Here is a 24952-nt window from a genome sequence, read left to right on the forward strand (position 1 = left end):
AAAAGCATACAAAGCCTCGCTTACATCGATTCCCACAGTGCGTGGGATCCGCATATATTTTGCCTATTTCGTCAGCTTATTTCAGCTATGTTTAAAGCACTGAGGTTGACCCGGATTAGAAATTAAAGGGGGGGGGGGGTATCCAAAATTTTCAAAATTGATTAGTCAAATACACTTGAAACACAAGTGATGGGCAAAAGTAATACGATGAAGCAAAATGAGCAAACACACAGCCGTTCTAATGAATACATTGTAGCGCCAAAAATGCAAATAAAGACTTGGGAGGGAGAGTATGAAACGACAGATCGAGCGCTGAGTCTTCATTTTCCTTTTTGGCGCAACAGTGTATTCATTAGATCCCAACCAACTCGCCCAGCAACAAGTTCTACACAACCGTTGGCTAGTAAATGAAATTTTATTTGGAACGAGAAGAAGTAACCGCTTAATGATCTGAACCAGTGAGGAAGTGTGCTTCTGTCTACCGAAAGCGGTTGGCCTCCTCAGTCCAGGTAGTCATTGGCTTCTGCTTCTTCCCTTGCCTGGTTCACGAGCTTGCGCTGGTCCTCCAAGTCTGGGGCCGCTAGCAAGGCTTGCCACAATCCTTGAAGATTTTCTTGATTGTCGGGGTTTGCGAGGTTAGTTAGGGCACTCCATGACCATGCGGTGAAGGGGGTCCTGTGCGCCGAAGGACTGCTAAAGGTATAGGAATCGGGTTGTGTGCATTCTATTCATTATAATGCCGTGCACATCGGAATTTGTTTGGAAAGGCTGCAGAGCGACTGTCTCTTGTCTGGTTAGTTTCAAGTGTGGTAAGTCGCATACCCTTCTCTATAATTTATAATGCTGCAGGATATACGCATATGCCTTGGGAATAACATCGGACGTCGTCGCCTTTCAGAACCAGAAATGTCTTTTAATAACCAGAGCAGGTGCGATGCTACTTGCGAACACTTGTGTAGGCACGTATGGCAACACCATCAACAGCAGATGAACATCAGCAAAACAAACTGCGGCTGATGAGGAATGCTTCTGATGGACGACAGTGCCAAGTCAGCCAGAGGTAAATTTGAGTTAGGGAGATTGCGAAATGCACTTTCACAACAGCCCAAGCCAGGGATCCAGATAACTGTCACTACAATGCTGCATCATCATTCAGGTAATTCCTATTTGGTGAGTACCAAAGGAAGTCATTTTTACTGAAATGAAAATAAAATAAAAAAACTTATTCCCCTCGTTATTGAATATACTGTTTATTGTTCATACGCCGTATATATACTAAAGATTATGAAATATAATGAGCCAGTTATTTGTAAAATAATGCGCCCAGTTGCCATTTCCTTCTTTATTGACATGATTAAATAAGGCTGTGTTGTCACCTAGAGATAATGTCGGCTATCCTTTTCAGATGAGAAACAAGCATATATCGCAAGTAAAAACTCATCAGAATGCTAAATAGTTATCGAGAGCACAAGTCTTTTTGTCACGATAAGTTTATCGTTGCAGTACAAACACCAACCCAAACGCATGGGCACTCACATACTGAGCGTCGTCAGTTTTCACTCTGTACGACTTCACTCTTTTTCTTGCACGCAAAAATGCAGTATATGGCTTACAGCACACGTACGTTTTGCTTTTGCACAGGCGTCGAAACGCTTGGCCAAGTTTTTCGTGTCGTTCCTGGGAAATATTCGTAACTGTTTCCAAGTACTTTAGCTAGTTTGGCATCAAACCACTAAAGCGTCCTTTACTTGTCATTCTCGATCATTTCTTCCTTTTTTTTATTGTTCTCCTGGAATTTCTTTCTTTCTCAACGGCACCGCAGTAAAGTAGTTTCGCTTGGCAGGGGTCGGATTCTGTACAGGAAGTCCGAATTCAGCGTTGTCTTGTAAGTTTCAGGATCCTCTCTAAACAATATGTTATGCAAGCCAAACGATAAATGAAATGATCAAGAACAGCAAGTAAACCGGAGTCGCTTAATGCAAATTTTCACGCCTTGTGGGACTGCCCGGGAAAACTAGGTGGCCGTGTAAGGCGGTCTTGCGCAGCTTTCCACCTCTCACGCACACCTGTCACCCTTTAGTTGTAGTTGACGGACTTCTCCGCCTACAGGTTATTGTGTCTTTTTGGACCACCTTCATCTCCTGGGCCTGGACGTTAACTGTGCCTTTGTCCACCCTTCTCGCCTTCCTTTTGCAATCTGCCAATGCTGACTTCAGTCTATAGGGCAACACGGTCTTTCTCTCATACGCACGTATATATCAGAAAGTCATGACGAAATATTCACGTTGCATAGTCAGATTGCAACAGTGGGCAGTCTTACATATCTTCCAGAATAATCGCGACAAGTTTTAGATATGTAGGGAATGGATTGAAGTCACGAAATTGTAAGCGCGGGAAGTTTACGCGGCCCATCCTCAGAACAGGCGGAACATGGTAATTAACCTGTGCCTTATGAGAGCCACCGTCTAATGGGACTTGAGTTTAGACGGGCACGCGCTGCTTCGACAGTGCAATTGCAACTATGTCAATGCATCAGCAGATGTCAAACTGACAAGCTCGGCGCGAAGATATTCTTATTTACTTTGTTGTCGCGTGTACGTTTACGTTTGTACAGCGTTGCTAGTTGTCTGTGTGTATTACTAGCGCGACGTCATTGCTTCTGTCACCATCTAACTACTTGTGCCTTTAGAGCGTAATGTACGAATGCCAATCCTGTTTGGCGGCATACCATTCCCATTGGCCATCCTTTCAATCAATCGCGTCTGAGTGTATTAGTTTCAGTGTTCATCGATTGGCTATAGCCAGTGGGAAAGCATATGCCAAAATGAATATTAACCGTCTAGTCAGTAATATTTTCACGTCGCATATAGTTGCTGAATGAATGATGGAATGCCCTTCACTCTAGTAAGGCGTGGTTCAGTGCGTCACCTCAGCCGAAAAAGAAATTATGCTTAAAATCGGTCAACCGACTAGAGCATCGCCCCATTTTGACAGAGAGGGTCAAAAGTTGGGCTCACGATCGATTAGAAGTGAGATTATAAGGAGACACATTGTTCAAGCTCCTCTAAAATACATAAACTTGCATTTTTTATACATTTCTTGAAAAAGATTTAAATTTTACCGGAAACTGAAGGATAGAATAGCTACAAGCATGCAGGCGTGCCATGATATATACTCACAATGAAGGTTGAAAGATGAGGCGACACGCGCAAGTACAAAAGCGCACACTCGCTTTCATCTTTAAGGACCGATCCTTAAGTAAGCTATTCCCCTATGTGGTAGGCAAGGTGTGCTTTCGCGTAAGACCGTACGCCAGTGAAGCACTTTCGCGGGCTAAGAACATTGGGCATCTCAAGGCTTCGTTAACATGGGAACACAAGCTGGTAGGTTAGCGTTCGAGCTCAAAACGGTGCGAAAGAACCACGACTGACGGAGAAAATCACGATGAGCGCTTCATCATTCTCGCCGTAAATTTCCCTTGATCTCCGTCTTCACATTTTCTTGTTTTCAGTGTAAACCTAGAGTATAGTACACAAGTGAACCTTCATTATCAACCCCACAAGCGAGCGTGTTAGCACCTCGGCCTGTGAGCAAGTGTCGTCGCAAATCTCACCACAGCCGCACACTGGCACAGGTTCGCGCACGCAGACTTGGCCCTGCCCTTCTGCTTAGCGTTCTCGCCGGTGCAACGAGCACCACTGGCGACACGTCCTTTCCTGCTAACAGCTGTCGGATTGACTGATTCGGAGGGTCGAACATCCCGAGGCAACACTGGGGCCGCTGCGACCTCTTGTTCAGCAGCAGAACGCCATAGCCACTGTGCCAACACAGCGGCTCAGCCGTTTGCGCAACGTCAGAGTCACGTGCGAACGTACTGCTGACGTCGTGGCTAACGTGCGGGCGAAGTAGCGGTGCCGCTGATGTTGGCCGCGACGACGGGTCGCACCCAGTCCGCTTCGCTGAACATGCCGAAGATCGGGTCGCCGAGCACGAAGGTCACGGCCACAGTTGTGAATATTGTGATAGCCTTTACTAGGAGACCAGGAAGGACCTGCGAGCACAGAAATTCCAAACATCTTTCATTGCACGCCTTACACATCACTAGCTCTTTCTACATAAAGGGCGTTTCACTTAACTTGAGCCAAGCTTTTAAAATATGCAAATGCCACGTAGCTGGACAGAACCAAGGAAATGTCGTTTGCCGTCGCTTGGAGATGGTCAGATTATTATTCTCACTCCTCCTAATTACATAATTAGTCTTAATCAATTATTCAACTTCTCAATTATTATAATTATGGGAAAAGTGTCAATGAGAGAATTGTAGAGCAACATGAGGAACTCCCGCTACACCTTTCTAGCGCTCAATACGTGCTACCTAAATGTGTTTTTCGGTGCGTGAAAGAAGACCGTGAATACACGCAATATTGCCGCGCAGATTGCAGAATTGTAATAGAAAGGTTTGGAATAGCTTTACTTTATAGCATTCTATGTATGAAATGTATTTCGTCATTAAGACAACTTCTCAAAAAATAACGAAATGTCCTATTACGGCAATAACTTGTACCAACTATAAATTTCCTTGTCATAAATATCCAAACTAATTGGAGGCAAAGTGACATGCAGTGGTCGACCTTTCTATAAGCGATAAGAAAGATAAGAAGGATAAAACCACGCTGAAGCAGTTGTGAATCGTTTTTTGTTGGTGGTGTTGCTTTTCAATTTAATCTGAGCAAAGATACATAAGGCAATTCCCTTAGACTATTTTGCAATGTTTTATTTTACAGCGAAGCTGTTTATGGCTAGGGTTCCGTGCATTTTTCGTGTCCACCAAAGAAATCTGTGTGAGCAAAATCATCATGGTCAGCAATGGTTCGTGTCATTTGCTCGCGCGTTCGTCATCTTCCACAGCTGGCTCCGCTGCCGCTCATCATAACAGCGTTCCCATACTGCCCCTCCCTCCGCTAAAATGCTGACGGCACTAACCCACTTCGAGTAGGTGCAGTGATTTTTGCCTCAAATTATTTGCCTCAACATATCGCGAAGTGAAAACACGAATGTATATAATGAACGCATAACACGAATGAACACGGATGTAGAAAAATAAATGTGTGTGCATACCTTTCGCCACGGTGACCACCGATCAAAACAACAAATGTGTTCGTACCTTTGTTGAAAATTCTGTGTCACATATTTGTCGTGTGCTACACAGCTTCGCTGGTCATCCACCATCACAGAGTGGAGTGGCTCATGATTTTTTATTCATATTTTGCTGGTCACTAGACCTTCTGCTAAACTCTCCTGCTGCTGCATTGCTAGCATTGGCTAACACAAAGGACGCTGCGTAAAGTATTTGCGCTTCTTTGGAGTTCTGTGTGTACTGCATTCTTCTCTCTTTTAAGAGACGAACTCACCATGTCGGACACCTTCAGGCGTGCGTTCTCGTAAACAATGGCATTTGCTGGAGTCCCCACTGGCAGCAGGAAGGCAAAGTTGCTGCTGAGTGTCGCCGGTATCATTAAGAGCAGAGGGTTTACGTGCAGGTCTTCAGCCTTGAAGGTCAACGAAAAAAAAGAAGACCGTCTTCTTGAGGTTTATTTGCTACAAACTTGTAATGAGCTTAATATTTGTTTCAGTGACTGCTCAAAAGAAATTTTTTGCCTACTGGTATGTCCACAGTCTTTACAACTGGCTTTATGCTCCATAATATGTTTTGTTATCCAGGCAGAAATCAACGACACTTTCGCGGCGATTAATCTTCTTTAACTTCGTCCCGCACGTTTTGCGCTTCGACCGTCAGGAATCAAATATTCTACTTCTGGCAATATTTTCGCCATGCAGCCTTCGGTCCCTAGTTCTATGCCCCTGCACAGCGGGGCCCAATTCCGAGCACGGCTCTCAGAACTGTTGTTGAATTTTCTGACGAGATTTTACAAGCTTAATAAATCGCAAGCTTTGATTGCACAACAAAACGCAGTTCTCTTATCTTTCGTTTCATCCCTACAAATTGTATTGCTGAAATTCCACAAGTAATATTTTGGTTTTCCGCTATAAATTTGACCGAACTATGCGTACTATTCTACGAAGCCGATATATTTTGGCTTTTTGCATGCTTTGAAAAACCATATTTACCATACTAGGCCATTTCATACACAGTAGGAAGGAAGCAACGTTTTGTAATGTATTGTAGTGTGGATCACTTTCTGACGATGACCGTTGCGATCTACCAAAGCACGAGAATATTGACATCTATATCTATTCACCAGAACTGCAAATATGGGCAGCAGAACCGTGACTGTGCCGGCGTTGCTGACGAACTCCGACATGAACGAGCACAAGATGCTGAGGCACATCATGAGCACACCTGCGGGCAGGTGAGACAAGTGGCCGAGCTGTTGACCGAGAAGTAAAGAAAGACCGGAGACCTGCGCACAGAAAGTATATACGACGCGTGTATACGACATCCGGACACCTTCCTCCAAATATGAAAAGCGATGATCAGTCAGCCTTTTTTCATGAGACCTCGTGTCCCCGCTGCTACTGCGGCAAATAATTACATTTGCTTTAATTGGAATGGTACTGCAGAATCAGATATCATCTTCGCCATAAATGTGTAATGCGTCATACACGTAAGAACATGCAGAAAAAACACGGGGAAGGCGGGAGATGAAAATTCAAGACGATGAGCAAAACGAGAACAAGGTGAAAGCAGGAGCCAACATTTCGACAAGTGGACTTGTCTTCTATATATATATATAGGAGTGGTTCTTTTAAATGGGAGATGGTAGTAAGGAGGTTGGGTGTTGGAGCGCTGTGCGCAAGGCCAGGGACACGGCAGTCTGTCAATAACGTTTAAACGCCCGTGTGTCAGCCGGCTTGTCAGCGACGTGCACAGCAGCCCTCTATTACCTGTTTCGCTGGTGGTCGTGGGCTATCGTGTCTCTGACAGAGATAATAGAAGGAAACAAGTCCACTTGTCGAAACGTTCGCTTCTGCTTTCACCTTGTTCTCGTTTTGCTCAACGTAACAGCATGGTAATAACACAGGTAACCTATTATTCAAAGAAGATAGATGGACATAGTAAAATTTAGGCTTGAAATTTTTAACAATGATATAACAAGGCATATTGCTAGAGCAAGCCTTTAGACAAGGGAACGAATACAAGACCCTTGTCGAAACTTTGGTTCCAGTGAGATCTGTTGTTTGACCTATCATTGTTCATGATGCTGCGGTGAGGGAGAAAGCAGGGTAACGGTTACCGCCAGGCAGCTAGCAAGAGTGTGCCAGTAACGAATTGCCACAAAGTGCTTAATTCTTTTAGCGCTTTAAGGTTTTGCAGTCAACTATTCAAATACCCTCATGGCGTCGGCGACCGCAAAACCGCTGCCGATGAGCAGGATGACGCTCCACTGCAGCTTTGCCTGCACAACAGGCCATGTGACAAGTCCCGGGCTTTTGGCTCCTTCCAACGGTTGGGCGGGAATCATGAAGAGCAAAATGACCGGGATCATGACCGCAGTGGCATCTTTGGGTTTCCTGCGTGCCACACCAAATGAAGTACGGTTTGAAAAACCTCGCTAGCTGTGGAACCGCAGTAAGACCGACAACACGGACGTCTGCGTTGTTCATATTGCTGTGGTTCATCTTGCTGTGACGTAATAGTTCTACGGATACTCGCAAGGTGTAGAGAAGTAATTAATAAAGGGAAGATCAGACATCCACCCGTCCGTAGCAATTGCTACAAAGGAAACCCATATGGGTTCCTCGAAAGAAAAGCCTCGCAGTTGAAGAAAAATTCGTCCTGGTTTGGGACTCGAACCCGGGACCACCGCCTTTCGGGGGCAGCCGCTCTACCATCTGAGCTAACCAGGTGGCTAGCCGATGGCAGGGCAAAGTCGAATTTGTCAACAACTCGAAGCAAAGGCAAGAGTTTTGACGCCATAGTTCTGCGGAAACCCGCAAGGCGTAGAGAAGTAATTAATAAAGGGAAGATCAGACATCCACCCGTTCATAGCAATTACTACAAAGGAAACCCTTACGGTTTCCTCGAAAGAAAGCCTCGCAGTTGAAGAAATATTCGTCCTGGTCCGGGACTCGAACCCGGCACCACCGCCTTTCCGGGGCAGCCGCTATACCTTCTGAGCTAACCAGGCGGCTAACAGATGGCAGGGCGAAGTCGAATTTGTCAACAACTCGATGCAAAGGCAAGAGTTTTGACGTAATATGGGGCGCTATAACGTAAAACTATTCCAAACTTTTCTATTCTATTTCTGCTATCAGCCCTCCACGATTGCTCAAAAACATTTTTTCGACCACCCTCGCTTCACCTGTCTGTCACGCGACGTCACGAAAACCTCGATAGCTCCCCATCTGATATGATGTGTACGCAATAATTATGCATGATTTGACAGAAAAAAGAAAAACAGTTATTTCTGACTCGACCCCTTTTCGCCATTAGCCCTCGGCTATTGGTAAAAAGTTTTCGGGCTGCACTCACATCACCTGCCTGTCACGCGACGTCACAAAACTGTAAAAACTCACCGCGTCAAAGTGACGTGTACGCAATAAAGATGCATTAATATGCCGAACAAAACTGAATTTCCTTCGGAATTGCCGCAGGCTGCCCCGTTCCGAAAGGAATAAAAGATGGCTGCCGCCGATCGCTGAGACGCTGGCTACTCTCACCTGCCGGGAAGTATTGGTGTATTTGCGTATAATAAGACTTCTTGCGTGGCCGTGTAACGTTTTCGAGCACGTTCGGCACGTTTACCACCGCATTCTGCCAACTCTTCTTTGCTGAGGGTCAGGTTTAGCGTCATTCTTAAGCTTCCGTTGCATGCCGCCGCGATTTTCGACCAGCCACCACAAGCTAAGTAAGGCAAAGCCGACCAATCGCACGCGCCGGCACCACCCTCTTCATCCGGTTATCGATTTTCAGTGCACTGGCTCTGCCCCAGCGGATCCCTCTCCACTTGAGCGTTACCCGCCGTGGTTGCTCAGTGGCTATGGTGTTAGGCTGCTGAGCACGAGGTCGCGGGATCGAATCCCGGCCACGGCGGCCGAATTTCGATGGGGGCGAAATACGAAAACACCCGTGTACTTAGATTTAGGTGCACGTTAAAGAACCCCAGGTGGTCGAAATTTCCGGAGTCCTCCACTACGGCGTGCCTCATAATCAAAGTGGTTTTCGCACGTAAAACCCCATAATTATCCACTTGAGCGTTCACCTCGCCTCTTGTCAGCCAATTAGCTACGACAAGCCGCTCAGTGTAGGCAATGTTATTCGTTTTTCAAGCAAACAAAAATGACCTCCTATGAACGAGGAGAGTGCTTGATTGGTCTGTACAGACAACCCTGCGGGTGACGGCCCGGGGCTTGCGTCGGTGGTTACGCAAATTTGACGTGAGGAGGTTGGAATAGAAAGATATTGGAATAGTTTTACGTTATAGGGCCCATGTACTTTTTCTTCAACTGCGAGGCCTTTCTTTCGAGGAACCCGTATGGGTTCCTATGTGGCAATTGCTACGAGCGGAGGGATGTCTGTTCCTTCATTCATCTTGTTCTAGAGAATGTTGGATCCCCGCCAACTGGCGGCAACTTTGCATGCTTGTGAAGTTGCAGAGTTATACTTCGCTGCACCGTTGGGTCACTAGTCAGGCGCGAAACATCATTATATTTTATTTCTGTCTGTAAAGCAATACTGTTAACCGTTACAAATATTACTAATTTCTTAATATCATCTCAGATGGTACTATGCCCCGTTTTCCCTGCCCAACTTCCCCTTTTGTAACCTCTAGCTTCAACCTTCATTGCGTTTATTGCCGATGCAGCTGTCATCCCTTCGATTCCCAACTAACTCACTCCTTGAATTAATATTGTGATGTCATACTTTGCCAGTACTAACCTGTTTAAATTGTCCTACTTCTCAGAACTGTGGCGGACTGCAACACTTTACCTGGAAATTTATCCTAATTTCGCAGAGTTTATTTCGGCTCGTGTCTTGTAACAGCTGTTGGTTATTGCTTCCGTTTGAAAGTTCTTATAACTTCTTGTTTTTGCTTGTTTTCTTTTTCGCATTGACGTATTTTGTCATGTGTGTCGCACATATTGCACATTCGGGGAAAATGTTTCACAGTTAGGTATGTTTTTCTTGCCTCTCCTGCTTTGGCCTTTGTTTCTTCACTACGGAATAAGTAAAATAAAAGATAGGCTTGGATACACTGCTTGTTGAATGCCACAGGAAACGTAACCGTCATAAATCTAACACTAGGTAAGTGGTGGGAACACATCGTGCATGAAACCACCAGCCATCTCGGCTCGCCGAACACTTGCGCCCGCCGCAGATCACCTCCAAGATACGGCGCGTGGGCCACGTTTGCGCTCAGTCGCGCGAACAGCCATGCGTAGCCACGGCCGGGCTAAAGGAGGAGACTGCTGCTCACTTGCCCCCTTGCATTCTAAAACGCGCTTTATCACGTGACCTGCAGTACTAGGCGCATCAAGCTGCCATCCTTTTCTTCTCACTCTCGCACGCTTTTTTAGAGCGCAGCTCTTTGGCGTCCGTTCCTGGGTTTCGCGTCGTCGTCGGCGTTGTCGTCGGTGTTGTCGTCGGCCTCGTAACCAGCTCCGCCCCCCTTTCATCCCCCCAGCGCTAGCAGCGACCGACTGATACCGCTGGATGCCGCTGACGCCGCTAGAGAGTCAAGATAACGTGACTGCATAGAACACCGTCGCCGCCATGCAGAAAGAGTATCAGTCAAAGGCATCAGTCAGTCGCTGCTATCTCTTCCCTCCTCCCTTTATCGTGTTGTCCGCTTGCTGCGCGCGCTTCTGCCCCCATCGTTTGCCGCTGGGTGTACACGCCGCCCCCCTCCGCTTCCGCTTACTGCTGGTTGCTCTCGACGGCGGCGATGAGCCTCCGCTTCGGCGGCGCGAACTGCAGGGTCTTCTCGGCGGCGGCGATGAGCTTCTGCTTCAGCCTCGCTTACTGCTGGTTGCTCTCGACGGCGGCAATGAGCCTCCGCTTCGGCGGCGCGAACGGCAGGGTCTTCTCGGCGGCGGCGCTTAGCCTCTGCTTCCCCCACGGCTGTGACAACCTCGCGAGGCACTTGTATAGATCTCGTCTTTGAGAATCAAGCATTGGTGTACCAAGTCGAACATATATCAGTCTATTTCTCCGACCACAAAGCTTCCTTCATGACTGTCAAGAACTGTTAGTGGAGTCTTTGTTAAAGGAATACGTGTGAAAAATAAAAAAAAAATTCTGTGATAGCGCATACATGTGTTGCTCGATTTCTTTGCCTCAATCTATCCAAAAGGTGAAACAGCTTATTTGCTGCGCTCAAATTTCGCATTAGGAAGTAACGTAATCGTCGGTAATTTTTTGTCACACACATAGCACACTGCGAACGAGGCCCAATAGGACCGTATCGCTCATGGGCTTTATACGGAACGTCATGGAGACGGTGCTGGCGCAGATTCGCGCGGAATGTCCATATAGTTGCTATCACAATGAAAACATAAAATTACCATGGAATATTAAAATATACAGAAAAGCAGCCGTGAATGCTGCCACAGCTCTTAGAGTTTGTCGCCGGACAGTGGAAGCGACACCGCACGCCACGGAGCACTGAACTACACATTCGCATGTTTTAACCACCAAATTTCTGGGTTGATGTAATTATGGTACTGTACCACTAAAAAAAGTAATGTGCTTTAATGAAATGATAATTCACTCACACGGAACCAAACAATGTCGCCCAGCCTCTGGCGAACATGGGGTCCCGGAATAGCCAGAGAAAAACCAGCAGCGTGAACAGCAGTAAGACGGCCACCTCATGGAATCTGTGACGCGCAGAATGAGAATCAGCAGCAATTTTATCTACGCCCTGAATAAGCTTTTCTTTATTGTTACATATGAAAGCAGTTCATTTAGTCATTGGAAGAGAGCATTTGCTTTTTCGGCGGGCAAATGAAATTCTAAGGTAGTAGAGAGAGAGAAAAAAAAGAATACAGGGAAAAGCAGGGAGGTTAACCAGAGGTAGTTCCGGTTAGCTACCCTGCATGGGGGAAGGGTTAAGGGGAGAAACAGAGAAAGAGAGTGGAAAGCGGAGATAGAAAGAAAGAGGGACGAGCACGAACAAAGCGCGCATGCTAAAGAGCGGTAGGGGGCGGCATTCTTAAAGTCTATCGTGAAGCCCCGTGGACCCTAGGAGCCTTAATAACGCGAATATGGCCTTCAACGCGGATGTTTTTTCGGAGCCCTGACCTAAAGCTTTGAGTTCTGATAGTGGACTATTGTCCAACTGGTTCAGTACTCTTAACCTCACTTGTATCTGGGCACTATATCGCGGGCAGACACAGATAATATGGGCGAGCGTCTCATCGAAGTTGCATGTGTCGCATGTAGGGCTGTTGGCCATTCCAATAAGGAAATCATATGAGTTCGCAAAGCTAACGCCTAGCCACTGACGGTACAGCATGGTCTGTTCATGTCCTGGTAGCCAAGGCGGGAGGTGCATCCGTATTTCCGGAGACAACGAACTCAAACGACTCATGGTGAAAACGTTCGAGTCCCACAGGGACAAAGTACACTCACGGGACATAAATCTCAGCCCAGCCGCAGCGTCTGTTTGCGAAAGCGGAATAAAGACTCTTTGACCACTTTCATGCGCAGATCGAGCGACTATGTCGGCGTGGTCATTCCCGCTGATGTTACAATGTCCTGGAAGCTGTGTCCCTTGTCATGGATTTGATGATACATGTGTCGAATTTCTGAGGCCATTTGTTCATTGGGTCCGTGGTGCATTGGGCTTTGTATGCACTGAGGGGCTGTCTTGGAGTCACTAAAGACTGTCCATTGTTGCGGTGGATCCTGCTTAACGAAATAAAGTGCAGTATCGAGTGCCGCGAGTTCGGCACCCGTCGATTTGGTCACGCATGAAGTTGTTAATTTGACTTTTCAGATTTTGCCGGGATGATGACTGCAGCAGCAGAGCTGTTGAGTTTTACCGAACCATCTGTGTAGACATGTTGCCGGAATCTGTGTACGTTGTGAATGTGTTCCAAAGTTGCTTGTTTCACATTCGACATTCGATATTCGGTATTCGGTTCGATATGTGCAGGTCGTTTTTCTTGAATATTCGGATTCGACTTGATTCGAAAATTTCGATATACAAACGTCCCTAAAGAAAGCGCGTTGTTGGAGTGGGTTCCTCCAGTGACCTCATTTCCTTCAATTCAGAACGGGCGCCTAACAAGGACGACAAGGCAGAGAATGACCACATGCGGACATGTCTTGTTTCCCTTCGCTGTCCTCACACAATGCCACACAATATAATGCCATACAATTGAGGCTCCCCCTTGAAGTGTACTAAACAAACTTCGAGGTTCTAAACAATCGCTGGCGTACCTCATTGGTCCGAGAGCCGCGTAGTTGCGACGAACAGCTTCCATCACGGAGCTGCTGCTTTCTTGGCCAACGCTTGGTCTGCAATATTAAGAAGTGCATTATAATCAGATGAAAGGCTGCATTCCATCTGAGGCAACCGAAGACATCTCCGCTGCAAAAAAGCGAAAAACGATCGAGGCGTCGACCAAGAACTAAATTCACTCTAAATACATGACAGCTTAACCTCTACTCACTTACCACATAACAGACAAATAGTTTCAACAAATATGTGCCATAGATTCATTTGTTCTTTGCTGCCAACTTTTTGCAACACTAATGTGTAAACTCATTACGATATTTTAAAAAAATCAAGCACAAATGTTCCGAACTACTTAGTTCCTTTGACGACATTTCAATTCGGTTTTGACGACTCTTTGCGCTATGTCACGAATTATATTGTATGCTTTGAATGTTTCTTTTTCTCGAGCTATTCAGCCTGGCTGAAGATTTGCAGCAATTCTGTTCAATCTTTACTTGCTCTGTGTACGTATTTGTCAAAGTGCTGTTGCTAAGAACTGCAGCATAAAAAATCCGGCCCAAAGTTAGCTATAGCTAACGCACTCACTCACTCACTCACTCACTCACTCACTCACTCACTCACTCACTCACTCACTCACTCACTCACTCACTCACTCACTCACTCACTCACTCACTCACTCACTCACTCACTCACTCACTCACTCACTCACTCACTCACTCACTCACTCACTCACTCACAGCCACACTTCGCTGACTCACCTTTTACACTGGAAGAACACAGGCAGCACAGTAACGAAAATAATGGCCGTACTGATAATCGTTGCCGGCAGGGCGAAGAACAGCCATAGGGCGTAGTCGACCGGAGCCCGTCCTGCATACAAGCTGCGGTATAAGATAGAAAGGACCCGTTGTTCTTACTGTTTTATGGTTGATGGTAGGCGAAACTTAACTCCTAGGAAGCTTCCTGCATCAAAATGATACTTAAGTAACGGAGGTTTAAAATAATCAAGGAAAAAAGGCAGTACGAAAAATCTTCACATTCGTAAACGCAGAGCTTGCAAGCACTTACATATAGCGTGCAGAATATGCTTACATACTTACATTAGCTTAACACTAGAGCACAAACATTTTCCAATCAGATAAATTCAGCATGGACGCTGAAGAATAGCAAGAAAAACAGTCAGCGCTTACACAGTTATATGTACAGGCAAATAGGCAAAATTAAAGCGGCTGAGATCCTCGAATGTGTCCAAGCATATACATAATAGGGCAAGGCAAGTCAGTTCTACGGAAGTCCTCAAAGTGGAGGAAAGTTCTTGAAAGGGAAAAATTATCATCTACCCAACTGTAACCGAGGCACTATTCTAGATATATTCTGATATGCCTAGAATAGTGCGCCTCTGCGTTGTAAAGCGCAACGTCGAGCATGTGCTCGCAGATGAATGAACTTATGTATGCAGATGAACATAATAATAATAATAATAATAATAATAATAATAATAATAATAATAATAATAATAATAATAATAATAATAATAATAATAGCTTATTTCTGTTCAGGAAGGCTGAATGCAGCGGCATCTGTGCGCTAGGCGCACGCTGGGAATAATATCTCAATTTTGCTTTGCTGTTTTATCCCTCTGGTCATGAACGTAGATTTGTTCGGCTTACGAAGTGTCGCATCGCGTAAGCATTGCTGTGCTGTGATTGATTTCGTTTATGGCTGCCGATGCGAAACACTGTCATGCGTAACTTCATCAAAAGGAAAACATCAGCCCACCCCAATTAAAGAAAGGCCGAGGCTCTGGAAATTGCAAAATATTCCTCAGTCCTAGCGTACAGCCTTTTGTGTTGTATACCACAGCACGGCGCCGGCGCAGCACTCCCGTTAACTTCGGGCTTTATGCATAGGCCGTTACGTGTGTACTTCAGCTGGTTCGCCGTTGCCGCGTTCCGAAAACTTCTTTGCGCAGCTGTACGATCTCGCCGCAACAAATTCGAGCTAGTATTTGCTCCGAGGTTGCCGTGAGAGCTTAATTCCAGTTGTTCTCTCCCTGTTTGTGTCTTTCCGAACGTATTTTATCCTCTAGCAAGCTAAAAGTTTCCTAGCAATTCAGACCCAGTAAGTTTTCGGTAGTCGGGCTGCATTTTTGATGTTATGACCTCAAGGTGCAGCCAAATATTCTCCTTGGACAGCTCAGAGGAAAACATAAGTCTGTTATTCTGCAATTTGGGCATCCTAAGTGCTACCCACATGCTTTATAAATGCATTCCACGCACTCTTCAATGACGAACTTGAAGACGACATTGGAAGCAGCGCTCGTGATGGTGGTGATTGCGCCCGTGTTGGCGCCGTAGATGACGCTCAGGTAGAGTAGGACGTGAAAGCGGTGCTTCTCAGACCCTTCGACGTGGCTCTTGGCACGTGCGGGGATAGGTAAAATCAGCACTGGAAACATCTCTCTGAAATGCAAAAGCAGCATGTTATATTTGTTGAACAACTCTCATTAATTCTGATGCTTGGTATGCGCAAGCAAATTACGTCTTGTGTATGTTTACACATTCTAATAACCGTCACATGACCTTCAGCACTTTGCCCCTGTAGGACTCGAACGTTTTCCCCATATGTCGTTTGCCTCCGGATATATAGATACATCTACCGCCTGGTACCGATACATCTATATCTATACCGCCTGGTATAGATACATCTACCGCCTACCACGACATGAACAGACCATGATGTACCGCCTGTGGCTAGGCCTCGCATTTACAAACTTTGATGCCTTCCTCATCGGAATGGTCAACAGCCCCGCATGGGATACATATGGCTGTGATGAGGCGCTCGCACACATTATCTGTGTCTGCCCGCGCTATAGTGCCGAGAGGCAAGCGATGTGCTGAGTGCTCGACCAAATGGGCGATCGTGCACTATCAGAACTGAAATTTCTGGGCCAATGCTCCCAAATAAACTCGGCGCTGAAAGCCTTATTTGTGCTACTAAGGTTCCTACGGTCTGCGGGTGTTCATGAGAGACTTTGAGAACGCCTCCCGCTAGCATTCTATTGTGTGCGTGGTTTGCTTTTGCTAGTCTCTCTCTCTCTCTCTTCCATCCTGCTTTCTTTCTCTTTTTATCCCGCTACTCCTTCCCCCTTGCAGGGCAGCCAACCTGGGGCGCTGTAACGTAAAACTATTCCAAACTTTTCTATTCCAATTCTCTAATCAGCCCTCCGAGATTGGTGAAAAACTTTTTTTTTGGACCTCCCCCATTTCACCTGTCTGTCACGCGACGTCACGAACACCGCGATAGCTCCCCATCTGATATGACGTGTACACACTGATTATGCATGATTTGACCGAAAAAAGAAAAATAGTTATTTCTGATTTGACGCCTTTTCGCCATTAGCCCCCTGCTATTGGTCAAAAGTTTTCGGGTTGCACCCACTTCATCTGTCTGTCACGCGACGTCACAAAACCGCAAAAACTCACCGCGTCAAAGTGACGTGTACGCATTAAATATGTATTAATATGCCGAACAAAACGGAATTTTCTTCTGAATAGCCGCAGGCTGCCCCGTTCCGTAAGGAATAAAAGATGGCTGCCGCCGATCGCTCAGGCGCTGGGTACTCGCACCTGCCAGAGAGCATGGGTTTATTTGCGTATAATAAAACGTTTTGCGTGGCCATGTAACGCGTTCGAGCACTTTCGGCACGTGGACGACCTCATTCTGACAACTCTTCTTTGCTGAGGATCCGTTTTAGCGTCATTCTTAAGCTTCCGTTGGATACCGCCTCGATTTTATACCAGTCACCGCAAGCTAAGTAAGGGGAAGCGGCCCAATCGCAGAAGCCGGCACCACTTTCTTCATCCGGTTATCGAGTTTCAGTGCAGTGGCTCGGCCCTATCGATTCCCTCTCCACTTGAGCATGCTCCTCGCCTCTTGTGGGCCAATTAGATAAGACAAGCCGCTCAGTATAGGCGACGTTATTCGTTTTTCAAGCAAACAAAAGGGACCTCCTATAAATGAGGAGATCGTTTGATTGGGCTGTTGAGACAATCCTGCGGGTGACCGCCCGATGCTTGCGTCGGCGGTTACGCAAATTTGACGTCGGGAGATTGGAATAAAAACATTGGAATAGTTTTACGTTATAGCGCCCCTGAACTACCTCTGGTTAAACTCTCTGCCTTTCTAGGCATTCTCTCTCTCTCTCTCTCAGCTCCCGCACGCATGTTATGGAATAAGCGAATATGCTATGGTCACACAAACAAATTACCAGTACCGCAGCTAAACAAAACAAATAATTAGCAGAGAGACAAGGTACCTTGATAATAGTCTCGTGTGCATATATCTAGAAGTAGGGCATGTTGGGCTAGTCGGTTCATAGATTAAGCAAAATTTTAAAGTGCGCGAGGAAGACAGGACATGCATATAGACGCACACACCAGCGCACGCTATGTTTTGTGTGCGTCTGTGTTTCTGATTACGGTTTACGTCCTGTCTTTCTCGAGCAGCTTAAAATTTTGCTGAAGCATATATGTCAGTCGAGAGGGTACAACATGCCAATTACGAGTGTTTATTGAACGTGCACATGTTTATCGGGTGACCACGTTTCGCCTTCCAACAAATGTTATCGCTCAGCGAAGTTTCTCGAGTGTTTTCGATCGTTCTGACCGCTGTCACCGAATCTTGTGCAATCTGATCGCATGTATGCGCGGCGCGAATTGTGTAGTACTTTCTAGAGGACATGTGGGCACCAGCGATTACTCGAAGCTTCGATGACTCATGTATAAAACCCGACGCGCTTGACCCGCTGATCAGATTTTCGACAATCGCCGACTGTTTTCGCCGCGATCATTGTGCTTTGAGTGTAGCCTGGTTTTCGGAGCATAGGTTCACACAACAGGTTAGTTCCCTTTACAGTTTTGCTGCTGTGTTCCTGACCGTCACTACCACGTGACAGTATCTTCGCTTACACCCTGAGTGCAATAAACATACTATTCTGCTCCCCTTAAATGGTTAAGTTAATCAAATGTTTTCCACCTTTACAAGTATTCCGCTCACAGCCAGTTTGGTAGGACAACAACCTGACAGTCTGACAGGGTCATGAAGCCGAGAGAAAGCACTCACGCGTTTCTGTTATTTCTTTAAATCGGTTCACATTCCACTGTTACTATTCCAACAAATATTTATGCATAAGAAAAACCTTCGTGTAACATCTAGTGCTCCGGATTTTGATCATACTAAATTCATTTAGCTGTGCTTATAACGAAGCCTAATTTATGAAATGTTGCTTCCTTTTATGACGTGCTTTGTTGGGCAAGATTAAGTAACTGTTAAGTAATTAACGGGAAGAAGAGTAGCGCTTTTGGTTTAGTTTAGCCGCGCGTAGTCGAGAATAATAATTATAGCGCTGCATAAGAATATGGGCATTGCTTGGTTACACTGGACTTTGTTGACTTCTATAGCATCATTCTTGGTCTCTTTCCTATCTTTTTTTTTTCTTAGACAGAGAAATCACGCCAAGAACTTGGTGCTATAGCCACGAAGCATGTATACATTATAGAGCAATTAGAACATTTATCGCAGCAAAATTATAAGATAATGACCTCCGGTCGTGAACATCTTTTACTGTGTACGTCAATAGCTGATTGCATTTCGTCTGCGTACATTAGCTGTAACATGTACAATCATAATTGATGTGATTTTTTTTTCTAAGGCGACGAAGCAATCAGTTTAACATACGGAATATCTCTTCCTTGAACTATTTTCTACCCACATATAAATATTAAAAAAGCATTCCAAACAAGTATGCGTTCGCACTGTCATAATTTTGCGGTTCTTGCCCTCTAAAAGGCATAGTTTAGGAAAGATATCTTTATTGACCTGATAAAGATTAGATAAGCTATTGTGAGAATGCGGCAGCGGCATTTTTTTCCCTTGTCTGGTGAACACAACCAGTTGTACACATGTATACTCCAGTACATTTATGCACACGCATATAGTTTGGGCAGAAAAATGAGTTTGTTGCAGCTAAAGGGACACTAAAGGCAAATACCAAGTCGACGTAGACTGTTTAAATAACATTCCATAAACCTCGCAACGCTTGTTTCGTGCCGAGAAAAGACTTAGTTTAAGAGAAAATTGCATCCGAAGATTCCGAATACCTTTTTCGAAATTCAAATATCCCGCCATCCAACCGGGCCAGTGGTGACTTTGCATACGCCATCACCACCCTTTGCTGCAGTTGGTGAGTAAAACGGCGCCAAACAGACGGCGGTACCTAGCCACTTACCAGAAGCTGCTTTTTTGTTTTTGGTCAAGCGGCGTAGACCGTTCGGGCATCCCGCGACATCACATGGAAGTTGAATTGTCTGCTACTTGCAGTTTGTGCGAGTTTCGCAAGCCGGAGAAACAAGCGCAGCCCTACGTGATAACGAAACTGCTGAAACGGGAACGCATGGGTGGCGTGGAGCCGAGCGAAAACGAAACCTTTCGACCGCCCGCGTTGTTGTCAAGGGTAATTTCAACGAGTTAGTTTTTTTTAATGAAATAGAATTGGACAAGTCGCATTGTATTTCGTCTTATAATACTATACAAGGACGTTCTTTGCAACGAGTGGTCGCGCACTAGTGACAGAATTTAACTGAGGAGTGCTTTCGTCATCGGCCAAGTACTTGAATGTCCCGGGGGAGTCTCTAATCATGTCCTGCATTTACCTCAATTTCTCGATTATTAAGTCTCTGTTCGCGATAATATTGACGCCTTAGAGGTTCTAGAGCAATAATCTATCACTCTAGCTTGACTTAATATTTGCCTTTAGTGTCCCTTTAAAGCCTACATAACGGTATGACAACAGTAAAAGAACGCAACACTGCGAAGAAACAATATAAAACCAGAAGTAGAAAAGAAAAGCGCATATATAATTTGTAATGACATTACGCACATCATATACAAGGCAACAGTACAAATAAAGAAGCACACTGATATAAATATACACTTCTTTAGCTACACAATTCTATAACAGGATTGTGTTGTTTTTGTGCACCTTCGATAAGCCCGACATTGCCACTGACCCCTAGATTTTTTTTAGGAGTAGAATGCTATCAGAGTGCACCTTTACGTGGGGGCGTGATCCAGTAACTTCTGTTTTTTTTTATTGCGATAGCAAATATATGGGCACTCCAAGCGCATTTCTACCATCGCCGTCGCCGTAATGTTCAAAGTCCAAACACGATAACATCGTCGCTGCGCGCCGTATACGCTATATGTGCAAGTGAAAGCTTGCGAGGGTCAGCCGACGATCGCGGCTCAACCTAGCGCGCGTGTGGGAGAAAGGCGGGGCGGAAGCGCGCCGTCTTCTGTCGCGCGCGAGTCATGGGGAGGCGGGGGAGACGAGGGAGGGCGTTCAACTCCGGCGGCAGTTGCTTAGGGCGCGGCCACGTGGGCGCCGTAGCTTGCAAGCGATCTCCGACGTCGACAAAGTGCACGCTCGTGCGGACCTCATCTTCAAAGCGATCTGCGATGTGAACAAAGTACGCGGAGTGCCGGTAGCTTCGTATGCATTGTGCTTTCGACGTTTAATTCGAGCTGCAGCGAGAGACAGCACGACGTTAAAGGTCGCTCGCTGCTGCGGACGCGCCTCTTCACTCCAGCGTTATTACAGCGAGTTTCCGCGGTCATCGAGCGATGTATGTTCATGTTTACCTGTGCACGCGTGACACCGTGCTTGTTAATTTAGTTAGTAAGCGAATGTTTGCAAGTTTATACGGCCGATGAAACTAATATGCTTACTTCGTATAGCTGTCTACTAATTTGCTATCGCACTCGGTGCTTCGCCTTCTGGACGAGACTGCGACATCATTTATCACTACATTTTTACTCCTGACAGGATTAAATTTTGAAACCGAACACCTACACGTAAAGAAACTAGCAAACTAGTGCTTATATCTGAAGGAAAAAACTAGAACATTATTATAGAAGCTGAAAAATTGTAAGTGGCAGCGAGCGGCGACGTGTAGTTTAGTCAAAAGGAACAGGCGAATAGAGCGGAACAACTCCGTTTCTTCTTCGCTACTGGCAGACGATCAAATTTCTTGCCCAAATTACTTGCGAGAACTTCCTCCAGAGTTGTACTATAACTTCTTCCGAGAAAATTCGCGCTATTCAAATTTGTCGAACATTTCTTTTGTCAACACTAAATGCAAAGAGAGTGGCTTTGCGCGCATCAGCGTGACCACAAACTCTCGTATGTTTACGAGATGAAGCGTCGAGTAGGAGATTGCATTATTGGTTGGCGGTTGTCGCAAACGCATTGTTCATCGCTGGGGCATGCGGCAAATGTGGTTGAAACGACTTTACAGCAAGCTTTAGGGGCTCTTATCAAAATGCATTGGAAAGGAGAAATTGTTTTTCTCGGCAACCACTGCACCAAATTTTATTAGGTTTGTTGCATCCAAACAAAACAAGTTAGAGTCTAGCGACTGTTGATTGCAAATTTTTGATTTAGGCCCTTTATATTTTAATAAAAAATTAGCAAATATCGCAGGTTTTCAGGAAATGAAACTATGAAGTTTACAATGCTGGTAACTCATCAAAGAGAAAGGATATCACAATCCGGTCAACTGCATCTAACAGTACATATAAATCTTAAAATATTTATGTATTATACATGGCTCTCAAATAAATAACTAATATGTATGTAAAATATTTGCAGAACCCTTGTAAACAATGTAACAAATTCACTTAAGATATATATTGACATATCAACTTTGTCCACTTTGGGTGTTCTAACGGAAACCGTTTACAGAAATGCAATATTTGTTCACATTCGCAGCTACAATTTTGTAAAGTTCGTACGTCTATTTTATTCATACTTACCCATTTTTGAAAATTCCTTTTAAATATTGCAGGTCTTAAATCAAAATTCAGCTTCCAACAGTCACTAAAGTTTAATTTACCTAAATGCAACAAATTTCATTAAAGTGACGGCAGTGGTTATCTCAGAAAAGTGTTTGTCCCATTTACATCGGATTTAGGCCCTAGCTAAAGCTTCCTCTTAAAGAAATGCCTCGATAATTTCCCTTATCTAGCTAGCTCTAGACCTTTAGCATAGCTCCCAAAATATGGACCTAAATATTCGGGAGATTTGCCGAGCAGGGGGGGGGGGGGGAGATTGCAAAGGTGGGAGGGGGGGAGACTTGACAATAAAACAGAAAGCAATTCGCTTTTTTTTTTCTGGGCCACAGCAACGTCAAAACCAGCTCTGATTGGTGTTAGTGCAGCTATTAGCCGTCTCTGTGCTCGTAAAATGACCGCAGACGGTGCTTAAGCACGTGTATAATTATAGAACACATACTACGTCTTGTGACAATGGCCCCTTTCCTCTTTTAATATGCTTCAATCGGGAACGTCATTGCTTAACCTCCCTCCCTTTCCCTCTTCATTTCTCTATCTTCAACGAAATAATTTCTGTATGCTTCACTGCATAACAGTACTGTATCACAGCAAAACTAATTTAAGGACACCAGCCATTATGCAACGCATATTACACATTTCTCTCATGCGCTCTCCTCAACACATTACTCGATCTGGAGCGAACTGAGTTAGGCCCACACTGCCTGCACACAAGTGGCTTGAATATACATATGATTTCGGCAGATTACCTAGCTCATAATGGCAATTACGATGCGACTGAACTGCATGACGTTTTCTTTCTTTTTATTTTTAACCTCGTGTGGTGACTAAGGTCAAGCTATCGGCTCAGGGCCATGGCATCCTGGGCTAGAGACACCGTTCACCTAGAACGATTCGACCGTCGACTCATTTTTATAAATAAAGCTTATTCTTCCTCATCACTGTGGCGTTCGGGCAGTTCGTCGGAATATTGATGGCGTGTCCACACAATCGGGAAGTCTGGTGGAAATTCAGGAGTAACCAGGACAAATCGGTAGTGTTGGTAGGTATGCTTAAGGCACATGATCGTAGCACTATGAAAAATAAGCTTTCGCCTTCAGTTGTTTAGATACGCACGGAACAAGATGCTGCTGCTTCGTACATTCGGTCATTAACACATTGTCCCTTTGGATGACGTATATACTCTGCACGTGTCAATATTTAATTGCTTGCTTGATAGATTGATTGATAGATAGATTCATTCATTCATTCATTCATTCATTCATTCATTCATTCATTCATTCATTCATTCATTCACATTTACTTTCGGGAGGATACAATCTCTAACTTGGCACGCGCCATTTTAGTGCTGTTTGCAGCACTCACGTGCACTTTGCGCTCTGCTTGCAACGGCGTCATTGACAATGATTGTAGTCGCTGTCATAAGACAGAGGAGCGCTCCCGAGTTCGAGACTGAGTTCCTTTTAGCCACTCCTACATCGAAGTGCACTGCAATGATTCGGCCACGATCGTCTTGTTGATGACCACAAACCCGCCGCTCCTGATCGCTCTAGTCCAATGCCTCTTTAGTTTTTACGTGCGTAAAACCACGAGCAGCGAGGCATGAACTATTGCCAACGAAATGGCAATGCTTTTCTGATTTTGTTACGCACGCGGAAATTACTCTCTTCGTTTAGTAGCGACGTAAAAAAAGGCCGAGCAACACAGCAGCATCTGTTTCAAAATGAATTTGTTATAAAATAAATGGTCAAGTTCGATTATACAGATGCTTCATACCGTCAAACAAACAATTGCTCTACATTAAATAAGTCCAAACAAACACTCTGACGCACCTGTCTTGGTGTGCAAGCATGATGGCGCTTTCGTTGGCGACAGCACTCTTCTCATGTCGTTCAGTCAGACCTTCGGTCAAGAACAGCAAAATTTATGACAGAAATCGTTCACATGGTGTCAAGAAAGTATGATTAACTGGTTATCGCAGAGTATGTTGCCTCCTTTCACACTATCATTAGCAGTCCATAACGCTTAGCTTTTTTTTTTTTAAATGAGTAGAGCCTGTCTCTGTAGGACTTTGTGAAAAGTTTGCCAAGATCAGCCTTTTACCTGTTCTAAAGGTCCCGGGAGGCTGGCCTGACATCTCATCAGTCCAGAAAGCCAGAAGAAGGCTTGTGCAATATCTAATGGCAACAAACTTAAGCACCCAGCTGTAGACACGCTGTAGACACGTTGTGCCTCTTTTGTGCTCGTGAATAACCAAACTCCTCTATTATTTCTCTCTAGCATCCCTAGCTACAAGTAGCGCAGCCAATTGGATATTTATTTATTTATTTATTTATTTATTTATTTATTTATTTATTTATTTATTCAATTTACCCTACAGGCTCGGAGGAGCATTGGATGGGGGGGGGGGTTACAGGCGAATGACAATAATTAAGGCACAGAGGGAACTACATAGTAGGAGAAACAAATAAATTTGTACATTGGAAAGAAAGGAACACTGGTAAGCATGGAAAAAATACAAATACAATACAAACAAAGTCGAAAAAGGATACAAAGGCGAATACAACACAAAGTCGTAAAACATTGTCAAGCGAACATGCAAAGGTCCAAATGTT

General features: G+C 45.0%; 1 protein-coding gene across 1 annotated transcript in view; it reads right to left on the bottom strand.

Moving 5' to 3' along the window:
- Positions 1-477: 477 nt before the first annotated feature.
- LOC142575322 (Na(+)/citrate cotransporter-like) overlaps positions 478-24952 on the bottom strand; it is a 49215-nt gene continuing 24740 nt past the window's right edge. The window contains exons 6-14 of the mRNA XM_075684583.1: positions 24170-24239; positions 15707-15889; positions 14186-14308; positions 13409-13486; positions 11737-11841; positions 7353-7533; positions 6261-6422; positions 5412-5549; positions 478-4051 (exon numbers count right to left, since the gene is read on the bottom strand). Coding sequence (XP_075540698.1) covers positions 3890-4051; positions 5412-5549; positions 6261-6422; positions 7353-7533; positions 11737-11841; positions 13409-13486; positions 14186-14308; positions 15707-15889; positions 24170-24239 — 1202 coding nt within the window. The 3' untranslated portion in view covers positions 478-3889. The remainder of the gene's footprint in view (positions 4052-5411; positions 5550-6260; positions 6423-7352; positions 7534-11736; positions 11842-13408; positions 13487-14185; positions 14309-15706; positions 15890-24169; positions 24240-24952) is intronic.

This window comes from Dermacentor variabilis, chromosome 3 (assembly GCF_050947875.1).
Source record: "Dermacentor variabilis isolate Ectoservices chromosome 3, ASM5094787v1, whole genome shotgun sequence".
In the NCBI taxonomy this organism is placed as follows: domain Eukaryota; kingdom Metazoa; phylum Arthropoda; class Arachnida; order Ixodida; family Ixodidae; genus Dermacentor; species Dermacentor variabilis.